This window comes from Zea mays, chromosome 6 (assembly GCF_902167145.1).
Source record: "Zea mays cultivar B73 chromosome 6, Zm-B73-REFERENCE-NAM-5.0, whole genome shotgun sequence".
Classification (NCBI taxonomy): Eukaryota; Viridiplantae; Streptophyta; class Magnoliopsida; order Poales; family Poaceae; genus Zea; species Zea mays.
The window spans coordinates 87,838,889-87,855,239 of record NC_050101.1 but is presented as its reverse complement, the minus strand read 5'-3'; the positions used below and the strand labels follow the sequence as shown (position 1 = coordinate 87,855,239).

The 16,351-nt window shown below is 45.0% G+C and overlaps 1 protein-coding gene and 1 non-coding gene across 3 annotated transcripts; both read right to left on the bottom strand.

Moving 5' to 3' along the window:
• Positions 1-11,248: 11,248 nt before the first annotated feature.
• TRNAP-UGG (transfer RNA proline (anticodon UGG)) lies at positions 11,249-11,320 on the bottom strand. The gene has a single exon. It is a non-coding gene; the product is annotated as a tRNA-Pro (tRNA).
• A 274-nt stretch (positions 11,321-11,594) lies between these two features.
• On the bottom strand, positions 11,595-14,058 carry LOC103629524 (uncharacterized). Of its 2 annotated transcripts, XM_008650621.3 has the most exons (3): positions 13,365-14,058; positions 12,343-12,637; positions 11,595-11,895 (listed from the first exon to the last, which is right to left on the bottom strand). In XM_008650621.3, exons 1-3 carry the CDS (start codon positions 13,875-13,877, stop codon positions 11,849-11,851), a joined length of 855 nt encoding a protein of 284 aa, XP_008648843.2. In that variant the 5' UTR covers positions 13,878-14,058; the 3' UTR covers positions 11,595-11,848. The 2 variants fall into 2 exon arrangements, with proteins under 2 accessions (XP_008648843.2, XP_008648842.2); XM_008650620.3 differs by lacking the exon at positions 11,595-11,895 and having other exon boundaries at positions 12,094-12,637.
• Positions 14,059-16,351: the final 2,293 nt, after the last annotated feature.

Sequence of the window (16,351 nt, the reverse complement as noted above, 5' to 3'; positions counted from 1 at the left end):
TAAATGCATGCATATGCGTAGCCGACTATAGCGAGTTTTTTTAAGTGGATCCACTAATTTTTTTGTCAGATTTGGCTCGGGTGCATCAAAACTTGCAACCCTCAGAGTATCCTGATATTGATGAGGTGGCCTTTTCCTTTGCCCTTTTTCTTTCGCCCTTTAACCCGGAAGAAGAACGAAGAGCTTGTATTGCTCTCCCACAACCCCGTTTTCACGGTTTAGGCTGCTCCCATTTCGCTCGCCGCTACTACGGGAATCGCTTTTGCTTTCTTTTCCTCTGGCTACTAAGATGTTTCAGTTCGCCAGGTTGTCTCTTGCCTGCTCATGGATTCAGCAGGCAGTTCAAAAGGTTGACCTATTTGGGAATCTCCGGATCTATGCTTATTTTCAACTCCCATCTTCTGAGTGAAGGGACAACCCAATCACTCCTAAGTACCAGAGCCATTCCTTTAGTTAAAGTCAATAGTAGCCTACCCTCCGTCCCTTGCCGAGTCTACAGTAGTGGAATTTGCTTTTTCTTTCACTTGCTTGCTCACCCGCTTACACCACTGGAATAGAACTTACGAATCTTATCTTCTGTCCCCAGCGAAGTCACCAAAGAGTAAGTCAGCGTCTTTCTGGGTCCAATACTAACGATCCCTAGAGCCTGCACATGACATGCAAGACGTTAGGGACTTCTCTGTGGGTTGGTGGATCGTTCGCAGTAGGTCATCGAACCGTTCACGATGGTGCAGATAGCTCCGAGAAGAATTCGGATCCCACCCCCAGGAGGGACCCATCAGGGAGTGATAGTCGCCTAGAGGGGGGGTGAATAGGGCGAAACTGAAATTTACAAATATAAACACAACTACAAGCCGGGTTAGCGTTAGAAATATAAACGAGTCCGCGAGAGAGAGGGTGCAAAACAAATCTCAAGCAAAATGAAGAGTGAGACACGTGGATTTGTTTTACCGAGGTTCGGTTTTCGCAAACCTACTCCCCGTTGAGGAGGCCACAAAGGCCGGGTCTCTTTCAACCCTTCCCTCTCTCAAACGGTCCCTCGGACCGAGTGAGCTTCTCTTCTCAAATCAAAGCCGGGAACAAAACTTCCCCGCAAGGGCCACCACACAATTGGTGCCTCTTGCTTTGATTACAATGGAGTTTTGATCACAAGAACAAGTGAGAAAGAAAAGAAGCAATCCAAGCGCAAGAGCTCAAAAGAACACGGCAAATCTCTCTCGCTAATCGCTGAAGCCTTTTGTGGAATTGGAGAGGATTTGATCTCTTTGGTGTGTCTAGAATTGAATGCCTAGCTCTTGTAAGTGGTTGAGAAGTGGAAAACTTGGATACAATGAATGGTGGGGTGGTTGGGGTATTTATAGCCCCAACCACCAAAAGTGGTCGTTGGGAGGCTGTCTGTTCGATGGCGCACCGGACAGTCCGGTGCACACCGGACATGTCCGGTGCCCCCGCCACGTCATCACTGCCGTTGGATTCTGACCGTTGGAGCTTCTAACTTGTGGGCCCGCCTGGATGTCCGGTGGTGCACCGGACATGCACTGTTCACTGTCCGGTGCGCCAGTATGGGCGCGCCTGACTCCTGCGCGCGCAGAGCGCGCATTAAATACGCCGCAGGTAGCCGTTGGCGCCGAATAGCCGTTGCTCCGGAGTTGCACCGGACAGTCCGGTGCACACCGGACATGTCCGGTGAATTATAGCGGACTAGCCGTTGGAGATTCCCGAAGCCGGCGAGTTCCTGAGGCTGCTCCTCCTTGGTGCACCGGACACTGTCCGGTGTACACCGGACAGTCCGGTGAATTATAGCGCGAGTGCCTCTGGAAATTCTCGAAGGTGGCGAGTTTGCGTTGGAGTCCTCTGGTGCACCGGACAGTCCGGTGCGCCAGACCAGAGGTGCCTTCGGTTGACCCTTTGCTCCTTTGTTGAATCCAAAACTTGATCTTTTTATTGGCTGAGTGTGAACCTTTTACACCTGTGTAATCTATACACTTGGGCAAACTAGTTAGTCCAATTATTTGTGTTGGGCAATTCAACCACCAAAATTATTTAGGAACTAGGTGTAAGCCTAATTCCCTTTCAATCTCCCCCTTTTTGGTGATTGATGCCAACACAAACCAAAGCAAATATAGAAGTGCATAATTGAACTAGTTTGCCTAAAGTAAGTGTAAAGGTTGCTTGGAATTGAGCCAATATAAATACTTACAAGATATGCGTGGATCGTTTCTTTCTTATTTAACATTTTGGACCACGCTTGCACCACACGTTTTGTTTTTGCAAATTCTTTTGTAAATCCTTTTCAAAGTTCTTTTGCAAATAGTCAAAGGTAAATGAATAAGATTTTGCAAAGCATTTTCAAGATTGAAATTTTTCTCCCCCTGTTTCAAATGCTTCTCCTTGACTAAACAAAACTCCCCCTAAATGAGATCCTCCTCTTAGTGTTCAAGAGGGTTTTGATATTTTTGAAATATTACTTTCTCCCCCTTTTGAACACAATAGGATACAATTGATAAAATTCTTTGAAAACACGAAGTTTTTGAAAAAGGTGGTGGTGCGGTCCTTTTGCTTTGGGCTCTTACTTTCTCCCCCTTTGGCATGAATCGCCAAAAACGGAGTTATTAGAGCCCTCGAGTTACATTCTCCTTCTTTGGTCAAAACAAATGAGTGAGGATTATACCAAAGATGGAGTCCTATCCTTTTACTTTGGGCTCATGCTTTCTCCCCCAAGTATGGAGAGTGATTTTGGAGCGATGGCGAAGGATGAGTTACGGAGTGGAAGCCTTTGTCTTCGCCGAAGACTCCAATTTCCTTTCAATACACCTATGACTTGGTTTGAAATAGACTTGAAAAACACATTAGTCATAGCATATGAGAGCGACATGATCAAAGGTGTACAAATGAGCGATATGTGCAAGTCAACAAAAGAAGTTCCTAGAATCAAGAATATTTAGCTCATGCCTAAGTTTGTTGAAAGTTTGTTCATCAAGAGGCTTGGTAAAGATATCAACTAATTGATCTTTAGTGTTAATATATGAAATCTCGATATCTCCCTTTTGTTGGTGATCCCTAAGAAAATGATATCGAATGGCTATGTGTTTAGTGCGGCTATGCTCGACGGGATTGTCGGCCATTTTAATTGCACTCTCATTATCACATAGCAAGGGGACTTTGGTTAATTTGTAACCGTAGTCCCGCAGGGTTTGCCTCATCCAAAGCAATTGCGCGCAACAATGACCTGCGGCAATGTACTCGGCTTCGGCGGTGGAAAGAGCAACCAAATTTTGCTTCTTTGAAGCCCAAGACACCAAGGACCTTCCCAAGAACTGGCAAGTCCCCGATGTGCTCTTTCTATTGATTTTGCACCTCGCCCAATCGGCATCTGAATAACCAATCAAATCAAATGTGGATCCCCTAGGATACCAAAGCCCAAACTTAGGAGTATAAGCCAAATATCTCAAGATTCATTTTACGGCCGTAAGGTGAGCTTCCTTAGGGTCGGCTTGGAATCTTGCACACATGCATACGGAAAGCATAATGTCCGGTCGAGATGCACATAAATATAGCAAGGAACCTATCATCGACCGGTATACCTTTTGATCCACGGACTTACCTCCCGTGTCGAGGTCGAGATGCCCATTGGTTCCCATGGGTGTCTTGATGGGCTTGGCATCCTTCATCCTAAACTTGTTGAGAATGTCTTGAGTATACTTCGTTTGGCTAATGAAGGTGCCCTCTTGGAGTTGCTTCACTTGAAATCCCAAGAAGTACTTCAACTCCCCCATCATAGACATCTCGAACTTTTGTGTCATGATCCTACTAAACTCTTCACATGTAGACTCGTTAGTAGACCCAAATATAATATCATCAACATAAATTTGGCATACAAACAAGTCATTTTCAAGAGTTTTGGTAAAGAGTGTAGGATCGGCCTTTCCGACTTTGAAGCCATTAGCAATAAGGAAATCTCTAAGGCATTCATACCATGCTCTTGGGGCTTGCTTGAGCCCATAAAGCGCCTTAGAGAGCTTATAGACATGGTTAGGGTACTTACTGTCTTCAAAGCCGGGAGGTTGCTCAACATAGACCTCTTCCTTGATTGGTCCATTGAGGAAAGCACTTTTCACGTCCATTTGATAAAGCTTAAAGCCATGGTAAGTAGCATAGGCTAATAATATACGAATTGACTCAAGCCTAGCTACGGGTGCATAGGTTTCACCGAAATCCAAACCTTCAACTTGGGAGTATCCCTTGGCCACAAGTCGTGCTTTGTTCCTTGTCACCACACCATGCTCATCTTGCTTGTTGCGGAAGACCCATTTGGTTCCTACAACATTTTGGTTAGGACGTGGAACTAAATGCCATACCTCATTTCTAGTGAAGTTGTTGAGCTCCTCTTGCATCGCCACCACCCAATCCGAATCTTGTAGTGCTTCCTCTACCTTGTGAGGCTCAATAGAGGAAACAAACGAGTAATGTTCACAAAAATGTGCAACCCGAGATCTAGTAGTTACCCCCTTATGAATGTCGCCGAGGATGGTGTCGACGGGGTGATCTCGTTGAATTGCTTGGTGGACTCTTGGGTGTGGCGGTTTTTGCTCTTCATCCTCCTTGTCTTGATCATTTGCATCTCCCCCTTGATCTATGCCGTCATTTTGAGGAAGCTCACTTGATTGATCTTCTTCTTCATCAACTTGAGCCTCTTCCTCATTTTGAGTTGGTGGAGATGCTTGCATGGAGGAGGACGATTGATCTTGTGCATTTGGAGACTCTTCGGATTCCTTAGGACACACATCCCCAATAGACATGTTCCTTAGCGCGATGCACAGAGCCTCTTCAACACCTATCTCATCAAGATCAACTTGCTCTACTTGAGAGCCGTTAGTTTCATCAAACACAACGTCACATGAGACTTCAACTAGTCCAGTGGACTTGTTAAAGACTCTATATGCCCTTGTGTTTGAATCATAACCTAGTAAAAAGCCTTCTACAGTTTTAGGAGCAAATTTAGATTTTCTACCTCTTTTGACAAGAATAAAACATTTGCTACCAAAAACTCTAAAATATGAAATGTTGGGCTTTTTACCGGTAAGGAGTTCATAGGATGTCTTCTTGAGGATTCGGTGTAGATATAACCAGTTGATGGCGTAGCAGGCGGTGTTGACCGCCTCGGCCCAAAACCGATCCGAAGTCTTGTACTCATCAAGCATGGTTCTAGCCATGTCCAATAGAGTTCGATTCTTCCTCTCCACTACACCATTTTGTTGTGGCGTGTAGGGAGAAGAGAACTCATGCTTGATGCCCTCCTCCTCAAGGAAGCCTTCAATTTGAGAGTTCTTGAACTCCGTCCCGTTGTCGCTTCTAATTTTCTTGATCCTTAAGTCGAACTCATTTTGAGCCCGTCTCAAGAATCCCTTTAAGGTCTCTTGGGTTTGAGATTTTTCCTGTAAAAAGAATACCCAAGTGAAGCGAGAATAATCATCCACTATTACAAGACAATACTTACTCCCGCCGATGCTTATGTAAGCAATCGGGCCGAATAGATCCATGTGGAGTAGCTCAAGCGGCCTATCGGTCGTCATGATGTTCTTGTGTGGATGATAGGCTCCAACTTGCTTTCCTGCCTGGCATGCGCTACAAATCCTGTCTTTCTCAAAATGAACATTTGTTAATCCTAAAATGTGTTCTCCCTTTAGAAGCTTGTGAAGATTCTTCATCCCAACATGGGCTAGTCGGCGGTGCCAGAGCCAACCCATGTTAGTCTTAGCAATTAAGCATGTGTCGAGTTCAGCTCTTTTAAAATCTACTAAGTATAGCTGACCCTCTAACACACCCTTAAATGCTATTGAATCATCACTTCTTCTAAAGACAGTGACACCTACATCAGTGAAAAGACAGTTGTAGCCCATTTGACATAATTGTGAAACTGAAAGCAAGATGTAATCTAAAGAATCTACAAGAAAAACATTGGAAATAGAATGGTCAGGAGATATAGCTATTTTACCAAGATCTTTGACCAAACCTTGATTTCCATCCCCGAATGTGATAGCTCGTTGGGGATCTTGGTTTTTCTCGTAGGAGGAGAACATCCTTTTCTCCCCTGTCATGTGGTTTGTGCACCCGCTGTCGATGATCCAACTTGAGCCCCCGGATGCATAAACCTACAAAACAAGTTTAGTTCTTGACTTTAGGTACCCAAATGGTTTTGGGTCCTTTGGCATTAGACACAAGAACTTTGGGTACCCAAACACAAGTCTTTGATCCCTTGTGCTTGCCCCCAACATACTTGGCAACTACTTTGCCTGATTTGTTAGTTAAAACATAAGATGCATCAAAAGTTTTAAAAGAAATGTCATGATCATTTGATGCACTAGGAATTTTCTTCTTAGGCAACTTAGCACGGGTTGGTTGCCTAGAGCTAGATGTCTCACCCTTATATATAAAAGCATGATTTGGGCCAGAGTGAGACTTCCTAGAGTGAATTCTCCTAATCTTGCTCTCGGGATAATCGGTAGGATACAAAATGTAACCCTCGTTATCCTGAGGCATGGGAGCCTTGCCCTTTACAAAATTAGACAATCTTTTAGGAGGGGCACTAAGTTTAACATTGTCTCCCCTTTGGAAGCCAATGCCATCCTTGATGCCAGGGCGTCTCCCATTATAGAGCATACTTCTAGCAAATTTAAATTTTTCATTCTCCAAGTTATGCTCGGCAATTTTTGCATCTAATTTAGCTATATGATCATTTTGTTGTTCAATTAAAGTCATGTGACCATGAATAGCATCAACATCAATATCTCTACATCTAGTACAAATAGTGATATGCTCAATAGTAGATGTAGAGGGTTTGCAAGATTTTAGTTCTACAACCTTAGCATGCAATATTTCATTTTTACTTCTAAGGTCGGAAATAGTAGCATTGCAAACATCAAAATCTTTAGCCTTAGCAAGTAATTTTTCATTTTCATTCCTAAGGCTAGCCAGAGATATGTTCAATTCTTCAATCTTAGCAAGCAAATTATCATTATTATTTCTAAGATTGGGAATTGAAACATTACAAGCATTTGAATCAACCTTAGCTAACAAATTTGCATTTTCATTCCTAAGGTTATCAATAGTTTCATGGCAAGAGCTTAGCTCACTAGAAAGTTTTTCACATTTTTCTACTTCTAGAGCGTAAGCATTTTTGACCTTAACATGCTTCTTATTTTCTTTAATAAGAAAGTCCTCTTGGGTGTCCAAGAGATCATCCTTTTCATGAACGGCACTAATCAATTCATTAAGTTTTTCTTTTTGTTGCATGTTGAGGTTGGCAAAAAGAGAGCGCAAATTATCTTCCTCATCACTAGCACTATCATTACTAGAGGATTCATATCTAGTGGAGGATTTAGATTTAACCTTCTTTTTGCCGTCCTTTGCCATGAGGCACTTGTGGCCGACGTTGGGGAAGAGGAGTCCCTTGGTGACGGCGATGTTGGCGGCGTCCTCGTCGTCGGAGGAGTCGCTAGAGCTTTCGTCGGAGTCCCACTCCCGACAAACATGGGCATCGCCGCCCCTCTTCTTGTAGTACCTCTTCTTTTCTCTCCTCTTGCCCTTCTTGTCGTTATCCCTGTCACTGTCACTTGATAATGGACATTTAGCTATAAAGTGACCGGGCTTACCACACTTGTAGCAAACCTTTTTGGAGCGGGACTTGTAGTCTTTCCCTCTCCTTTGCTTGAGGATTTGGCGGAAGCTCTTGATGACGAGTGCCATTTCCTCATTGTCGATCTTGGAGGCGTCGATTGGTTGCCGACTTGGTGTGGACTCCTCCTTCTTTTCCTCCGTCGCCTTGAATGCGACGGGTTGAGCTTCGGATGTGGAGGGATCATCAAGCTCGTTGATCTTCCTCGAGCCTTCGATCATGCACTCAAAACTTACAAAATTCCCGATAACTTCCTCGGGGGTCATTTTAGTATATCTGGGATTACCACGAATTAATTGAACTTGAGTGGGGTTAAGAAAAATAAGAGATCTCAGAATAACCTTAACCACCTCGTGGTCATCCCACTTTTTGCTCCCGAGGTTGCGTACTTGGTTCACCAAAGTCTTGAGCCGGTTGTACATGTGTTGTGGCTCCTCCCCTTTGCGAAGCCGGAACCGACCGAGCTCCCCCTCGATCGTCTCCCGCTTGGTGATTTTTGTGAGCTCATCTCCTTCGTGAGCCGTTTTGAGCACATCCCAAACTTCCTTGGCGCTCTTCAACCCTTGCACTTTGTTATACTCCTCTCTACTTAGAGAGGCGAGAAGTATTGTTGTCGCTTGAGAGTTGAAGTGCTTGATTTGGGCCACCTCATCCTCATCATAGTCTTTATCTCCTACGGATGGTACCTGTGCACCAAACTCAACAACATCCCATATACTTTTGTGGAGTGAGGTTAGATGGAATCGCATTAAATCACTCCACCTAGCATAATCTTCACCATCAAAAGTTGGTGGTTTGCCTAATGGGACGGAAAGTAAAGGTGCATGTTTAGAAATGCGAGGGTAGTGTAGAGGGATCTTACTATACTTCTTGCGCTCTTGGCGCTTAGAAGTAACGGATGCCGCGTCGGAGCCGGAGGTGGATGTTGATGAAGTGTCGGTCTCGTAATAGACCACTTTCCTCATCCTCTTGTGCTTGTCTCCACTCCGATGCGGCTTGTGAGAAGAGGATTTTTCCTTCTTCTCTTTGTTGTGAGAAGAAGATTTCTTCTCCTTCCCTTTGTTGGAGGAGCTCTTCTTCTTCTCCTTCCTCTTGGTGCGGGACTCTTGCGATGAAGTGTTCCCGTGGCTTGTAGTGGGCTTTTCGCCGGTCTCCATCTCCTTCTTGGCGTGATCTCCTGACATCACTTCGAGCGGTTAGGCTCTAATGAAGCACCGGGTTCTGATACCAATTGATAGTCGCCTAGAGGGGGGGTGAATAGGGCGAAACTGAAATTTACAAATATAAACACAACTACAAGCCGGGTTAGCGTTAGAAATATAAACGAGTCCGCGAGAGAGAGGGTGCAAAACAAATCTCAAGCAAAATGAAGAGTGAGACACGTGGATTTGTTTTACCGAGGTTCGGTTTTCGCAAACCTACTCCCCGTTGAGTAGGCCACAAAGGCCGGGTCTCTTTCAACCCTTCCCTCTCTCAAACGGTCCCTCGGATCGAGTGAGCTTCTCTTCTCAAATCAAAGCCGGGAACAAAACTTCCCCGCAAGGGCCACCACACAATTGGTGCCTCTTGCTTTGATTACAATGGAGTTTTGATCACAAGAACAAGTGAGAAAGAAAAGAAGCAATCCAAGCGCAAGAGCTCAAAAGAACACGGCAAATCTCTTTCGCTAATCGCTAAAGCCTTTTGTGGAATTGGAGAGGATTTGATCTCTTTGGTGTGTCTAGAATTGAATGCCTAGCTCTTGTAAGTGGTTGAGAAGTGGAAAACTTGGATACAATGAATGGTGGGGTGGTTGGGGTATTTATAGCCCCAACCACCAAAAGTGGTCGTTGGGAGGCTGTCTGTTCGATGGCGCACCGGACAGTCCGGTGCACACCGGACATGTCCGGTGCCCCCACCACGTCATCACTGCCGTTGGATTCTGACCGTTGGAGCTTCTGACTTGTGGGCCCGCCTGGATTTCCGGTGGCGCACCGGACATGCACTGTTCACTGTCCGGTGCGCCAGTATGGGCGCGCCTGACTCCTGCGCGCGCAGAGCGCGCATTAAATACGCCGCAGGTAGCCGTTGGCGCCGAATAGTCGTTGCTCCGGAGTTGCACCGGACAGTCCGGTGCACACCGGACATGTCCGGTGAATTATAGCGGACTAGCCGTTGGAGATTCCCGAAGCCGGCGAGTTCCTGAGGCTGCTCCTCCTTGGTGCACCGGACACTGTCCGGTGTACACCGGACAGTCCGGTGAATTATAGCGCGAGTGCCTCTGGAAATTCCCGAAGGTGGCGAGTTTGCGTTGGAGTCCTCTGGTGCACCGGACATGTCCGGTGGTGCACCGGACACTGTCCGGTGGCACACCGGACAGTCCGGTGCGCCAGACCAGAGGTGCCTTCGGTTGACCCTTTGCTCCTTTGTTGAATCCAAAACTTGATCTTTTTATTGGTTGAGTGTGAACCTTTTACACCTGTGTAATCTATACACTTGGGCAAACTAGTTAGTCCAATTATTTGTGTTGGGCAATTCAACCACCAAAATTATTTAGGAACTAGGTGTAAGCCTAATTCCCTTTCAGGGAGGAAGGATATTGGGGCTGCTTTACAGACGATAGGCCATCCAAAGCGCCTCAAGATAACGTAGAGCAGAAGCGAGGTGAAGAAGATTGAGATTGGAGAACTACAACTAGAGCTACGCTATATCTAACCTAAGACATGAAGATAAGTAATGTAAATAGATTGTTTTGATTGGATTATGTGTCCAAATCGGTCGTATCACTTCATGTTTATAGAAGAGGAGGCCCTAAGGGGGGTGTTTGGTTTTTAGTGTGTAATTTTTAGTCCATCCATTTTATTCCATTTTAATCTCTAAATTAACAAATATGGAAACTAAAACTCTATTTTTGTTACCATATTTGGTAATTTAGGAACTAAAATGGAATAAAATGGAGAGACTAAAAATTAGTCCCTAGAAACCAAACACCCACTAAATCTTATCCTAAACAAAGTCCAACAAGATATCGGAAGAAACCGAGAAGATCTTGCAACAAACTAAGCCTCTCACCCGAACTGATCTAATCTTGGCCGGTCCGAATTAACAAGCCAACCCAGACCCTCCGAGGACTAGATCATCTAGGATTAACCGTGGACCGTCTAACAGTATCAGCGCTGTGATATATGATGTTCAACTAGGCTAAAGACCTTTCGACCCAGCAAAAAAGATAAATCAATGCTTTCCCCAACCACTTTGTACTTGTCTCCACATCAGACAATAAAATCCGTACATACATCATGCTTACCAACTCTACCATCTCATCTCTGTATGATTTTGGCATGAACAGACCAGCAATTCGTGAGCTGAACAGAAACGAAGCTAAGGTCACGATCGGGCTCCATGAGCATGTGGTGGTAAAAGTAGTCGTGCCAGTCGAGTCGAGGAAGGACGTTGGTGACGCGACATCCGCAGGCTAGGCGAACCGGCGCGGCGGTGGAGGAAGGACGTTGGTGACGCGACATCCGCAGGCTAGGCGAACCGGCGCGGCGGTGGCAAAAAATATTTTACAAAGCGGCGGAAAAATAAAATAAGGGGGCGTTGCGAGAATCGAACTCGCGACCTCTCGCACCCAAAGCGAGAATCATACCACTAGACCAAACGCCCTGTTATGCGAATTTGTTGAGGTAATTATTTATAAATACAACTATAATAATGTACTGGAGAAAAATCGCAAGCCATGTTGCTGCGTGCTGTCTAAATAGGCTGTTTCGTGGTGCTGCGATTTACACAAGTCATGTGGAGGCCTTCAGCAATCAACAACACACAAGTGATGCAATTTTCATGTCACGGTTGAAATTGATAGGGGTATGTTATGCGCAAAGGTGAGCTTCAGATCGTTCCAGCGGATGTTTCCTTGCAAAGCCGTTCACCATAATTTCTACATAATGGTTTCAGAATTTTTTTTTTAAGTTTCTGAAACTGAAATGTCATCTCAAACCGCATCCGGTCAGTGGATCGCATCAAATCTAACCACCATTACAGAAAAAAAATTGCTGAAACTATCTTAACAAAAGATAACAATCAATTCTCATGTCACTGTATATATCAGGGGCGTCGATGCTTAAAGGCTCACTGCTTCCCAAAGATGAATTGCAAAGTGCCAAAGTTTAACAGCTCTACTCCGGTACTCCTCTACGGTTCTGGCGCATCAAACTGTGGGTACTCTAACGCATCTAAACCTGAATTGGCAAGGGAACAAGAAAAAAGAATGACATAATTAGGGCTAGTCTGGGAACCATATTTTCTCGAGGGATTTCTATTTTTCTAAGAGAAATTAGTTCATTTTTCCTTAGAAAAATAGAAATTCCATGGGAAAATGTAGTCCCAAACTAGCCCTTAGGGATGCTATAATAACAGCAATGGGACCTAATCAAGAGTAGACATAATAGATAACAGTAGACAGTTAGCCCCACAAAGATTGACAAATATTGTCTGCTTATGTAAAAAACACTATTGGCTATCAAGCAGAACAACTGAATGTATCCGAACTAGGGTTCAGATTAACTAACCACCAAGTAGAGCATTACCTCAAGCACAACTGGAGTAAAGTGTAAAAAAAACAGAAAAAAAAATCAAGAAGTGGATATCGCATGCAGCAACTACTGTGAAAGCTGCAGAGTTCTCACCTGGTGATCCGGCGGGCATCACGATGATGTCCAGGGGATCTGTGTTATGAGGCAGGTCTGTGATAAGCGGGATTAAGAGCGCATGCTTGCCGGCCCGCAGGCACAACGTGATGTTCTCGTCATCCTGACGGAGCGCCACCTCGGCCCTCAGGTTGGACACGGAGTAGTCGTCGAAGTTGAAATCAGGCCAGTTGTCAAGAATAAACCCATCATCGTCCATCCGCACGTGCTGGATCATCCGGCCCGATGGATGCACCTTAGCCCGCCGCTTGAATAGGCCACGGCTTACATGAATCTGTTGCAATGGAACACTTGTGTTTAGTATGATCAAATCTGAATATACATTGTACTGAGAAAGAAAGGTTCAGAGACAAAATTCTTAAAAGATTTCTCTGAAATATCAGGAAAAAATATACCATTGTGAGACCAAGACCAAATCACTCAAACCCCTCTAGTACACATCATGACAAAGAACTCCAGCGTTTACTTCAGCTGGCAGAGCAATACGAGTTTATGACATTCGACCATGATCAAATGCAGATTAACGCTTGCAGAGCAATTCGTAAATCCACCACAATCTAGAACAGACAACAATTTCTCGATAAGTGGTAGAAAATTGGGAGGTAATTAATGTGATCAATAATTGCATCCTGAAGAACACCAAATGCAGAGGCTCGAGAATACAAGAAACCGTTACTAGAGCTTGCTAGGAGCGTGGGATACTGAATCAGACAGATTGCAAAGATTGCAGGTTCAGTCATCAGGAAGAACTAGCAGGTTCAGTCATCTTTCGGAAGAAGTGAAGAGTTTTATTAAGTTCAGACTTCGGCAAGAATAAACGCAAAGATTGCGGTCAAGACAGGAGAGTCAGATTGGGCGTATGTTGTTGAGAAAATCGACGCGAAGAAGAAACATCCATGCTTGGAAGGTGTGCAAGTTCCAACATCCAATCCAAGTAACCCATGTTCACGGGATGACGAACACGAGGAGTTGAAAGGAGAAAGGATGGCGAAGTAACTCACCGTAGGTTGTTGAGGTGGAGGCGGAAGGGGTAGCGGCTCCGGGCTCACTGGGATTTCCTCGACCCTCCACTGCATCATCGTGGTCAGGCTGGCGTTCCTGGTATCGATGGTGACGACGTTGTTCCAGTAGCGATGCCTGCCGTTGGCGCGGAGCCAGCGCTGGTGGTTGTGCAAGCGGACGTAGTTCTGGTCGGCATCCACCCTAAAGGCCGTCCACAAGAAGGGAGCCTCCGCGTGCGGCGAGTTGTAGTCGCGCTGGACGGCGCGGACGCCGCGGTGGCCGGGCGGCGCGTCCTTGTCCGAGACAGCGAGGTACCGGCCGTAGGCGACGCCCTGGAGGATTAAGAAGTCCCCTTCGCTGGGCCAACGCTCCGGTTTCCACACCGCGTTCACAGAGGGTGCGGCGCCGAGCGGGCGCAGGGAGACCCCGCTCGCGTCCACGTCGGCGTGGACGTACTTGTCCCGCGCTCGGCTCCGCAGCCGCACGAAGCCCCCGTGAGGGAAGAGCTCCATCGTCGTGGCGTCGGCCGCGTGGTGGTGGACTGGTGTTGTGGTGGCGCGGCGGCGACGGCAGACAGCCGGCGGGTTGTTGCTTGGAGGGCGAGGGGCGAGAGCGGAGCAGAGCAGGTGTTCCTTCCTTGCAATGCAATGGGACGGTTGCAAGCCGAGGCGAGGCGGGTTATTTCAAGGTAGGCGATGGAATCTGGACTCGCATGTGGAGAAATAACGGAAGAGGTTATGGATGTAGACCTTGCTAATAATCCAAATTGGCAAGTGTCAAGACACCCATCTCCTTCTGTTAGAACCACATACGTTAGAAAGACAAAAAAAAAAAGGAAAAGCAAGAAGGGATATAAAGTTAAAAAAAAAGTTCAAAATGAAAGGAGTCTTTTGGAATTGTGATGGGTTTAAGGATCCAAAAAAACATCGCTTTGTGGCCGATTTAACTAAGGAATTCAACCTTAGTTTCATTGCGCTCTCGGAAACCGGCAGGAAAGATTTTTCAGATGGGTTTCTAAAAAATCTGTGTGCTGGTAGAGAATTTATTTGGCATTGTAAGGAACCTAAGGGCCGCTCAGGAGGTATCCTTATGGGGATTGACCTAAATGTGTATGACATAGGTTCGATAGATGAAGGTGATTTTTATGTTAAGTTTCTTCTTCGAAATAAAGAAGATGGGTTTAAGTGGATTCTTGCGTGTGTTTATGGACCGGCACAAGATAATCTCAAGGAGAGTTTTTTAGCCGAACTGGTTAACATGGTAAGCCATGTTACCGACCCAATTCTTATTGGGGGAGATTTTAATATTCTTAGGAACTCATCAGAGAAAAATAATGATAATTTTAATACGAGATGGCCTTTTCTCTTTAATGCGGTAATAGATGGCTTGAATTTGAGAGAGTTGGAATTGTCGGGAAGACAATTCACTTGGGCTAATTCAAGAACTATTCCCACATATGAGAAGCTTGACCGTATTTTAGTATCCACAGAATGGGAACTGAAGTTCCCTAGATCCACGGTAATGGCCCACTCTAGAGATGTCTCGGACCACACACCTTTGATCTTGAATAGTGGCGATAACCTTGCTTCCTCTTTACAACCCGAATTCAAGTTTGAGCTTGGGTGGTTGTTACGGGAGGGTTTTAAGGAGATGGTCACTGAAATTTGGTCAAAAGAGTATGGAGGAAACACTGCCATTGAGAGATGGCAGCAGAAAATTAGGAAGTTAAGACAATATTTGAGAGGATGGGCAAAAAATACTAGTGGATCGAATAAGAAGGAGAAGAAAGAAATTATCCAAAAACTTGACCTCCTTGACAAGAGAGCTGAAACATGTATGCTTTCTACTCAGGAAGTTGATATGCGAAACTTTCTTCGTAACAGGCTTGCTTCCATGTTACGGGAAGAAGAGGTCAAGTGGTACCAAAGAGCAAAAACTAAAGGTTTGCTAGAAGGGGACGCGAATACTAAATATTTCCATCTGGTGGCAAATGGTAAACACAGAAAGACTAGGATCTACAAACTACAGGATGGGGACAGGATAATTAGTGGTGATGATGAGCTCAAGAAGCACATCACATCTTATTATAAATCCTTGTTTGGTCCTGTAGACGAATCCATGTTCCACTTGGATGATAGACGGATAGAAGATATCCCGCAAATCACCGAGGTGGAAAATAATAGTCTTACTGCAGACTTCACCATAGAAGAAGTTAAGCAGGCGATCTTCCAAATGGAACATAACAAAGCGCCTGGCCCCGATGGTTTTCCAGCGGAATTCTATCAGGTATTCTGGGAGACAATTAAAGGAGATTTGATGGCTCTATTTAATGATTTCAATAAAGATTCTCTACCGTTGCATAGTCTTAATTTTGGGACGATTATCCTCATCCCAAAATTGGCTGAGGCAATAAGGATAGAACAATATAGACCCATATGCTTATTGAACGTGAGCTTTAAAATCTTCACAAAAGCTGCCACGAATAGACTGATAAACATAGCTCATAAAGTCATCAGTCCGACCCAAACCGCTTTTCTTCCGGGACGCAATATTATGGAAGGGGTAGTGGTACTCCACGAAACCATCCATGAAATGCACAGGAAAAAGCTAAGTGGGGTTGTGTTCAAGATTGACTTTGAAAAGGCGTATGATAAAATTCGCTGGTCGTTTGTGAGACAGACGTTAAGAATGAAAGGTTTTTCGGAAAAATGGTGTGATTGGATTAATAGGTTTACTCAGAAAGGCCATGTTAATATTAAACTGAACGGACAGTTAGGCAATAATTTCCAAACCAAAAAGGGACTACGACAGGGTGATCCTCTCTCGCCAGTTTTATTCAATATAGTAGTAGACATGCTTGCTATTTTAATAAACAGGGCAAAGAGAGAAGGTCAGATTAGTGGAGTAGTACCCCACTTGGTGGATGACGGGCTTTCTGTCCTTCAGTATGCAGATGACACTATTCTTTTTATGGATCATGATTACG

Coding starts and splice junctions, on each gene's coding strand:
- LOC103629524 (XM_008650620.3), bottom strand. CDS start 13,877: ATGGAGCTCTTCCCTCACGGGGGCTTCGTGCGGCTGCGGAGCCGAGCG. Junction 12,638..13,364: donor CTCCACCTCAACAACCTACG/GTGAGTTACTTC, acceptor CCATTGCAACAG/ATTCATGTAAGCCGTGGCCT.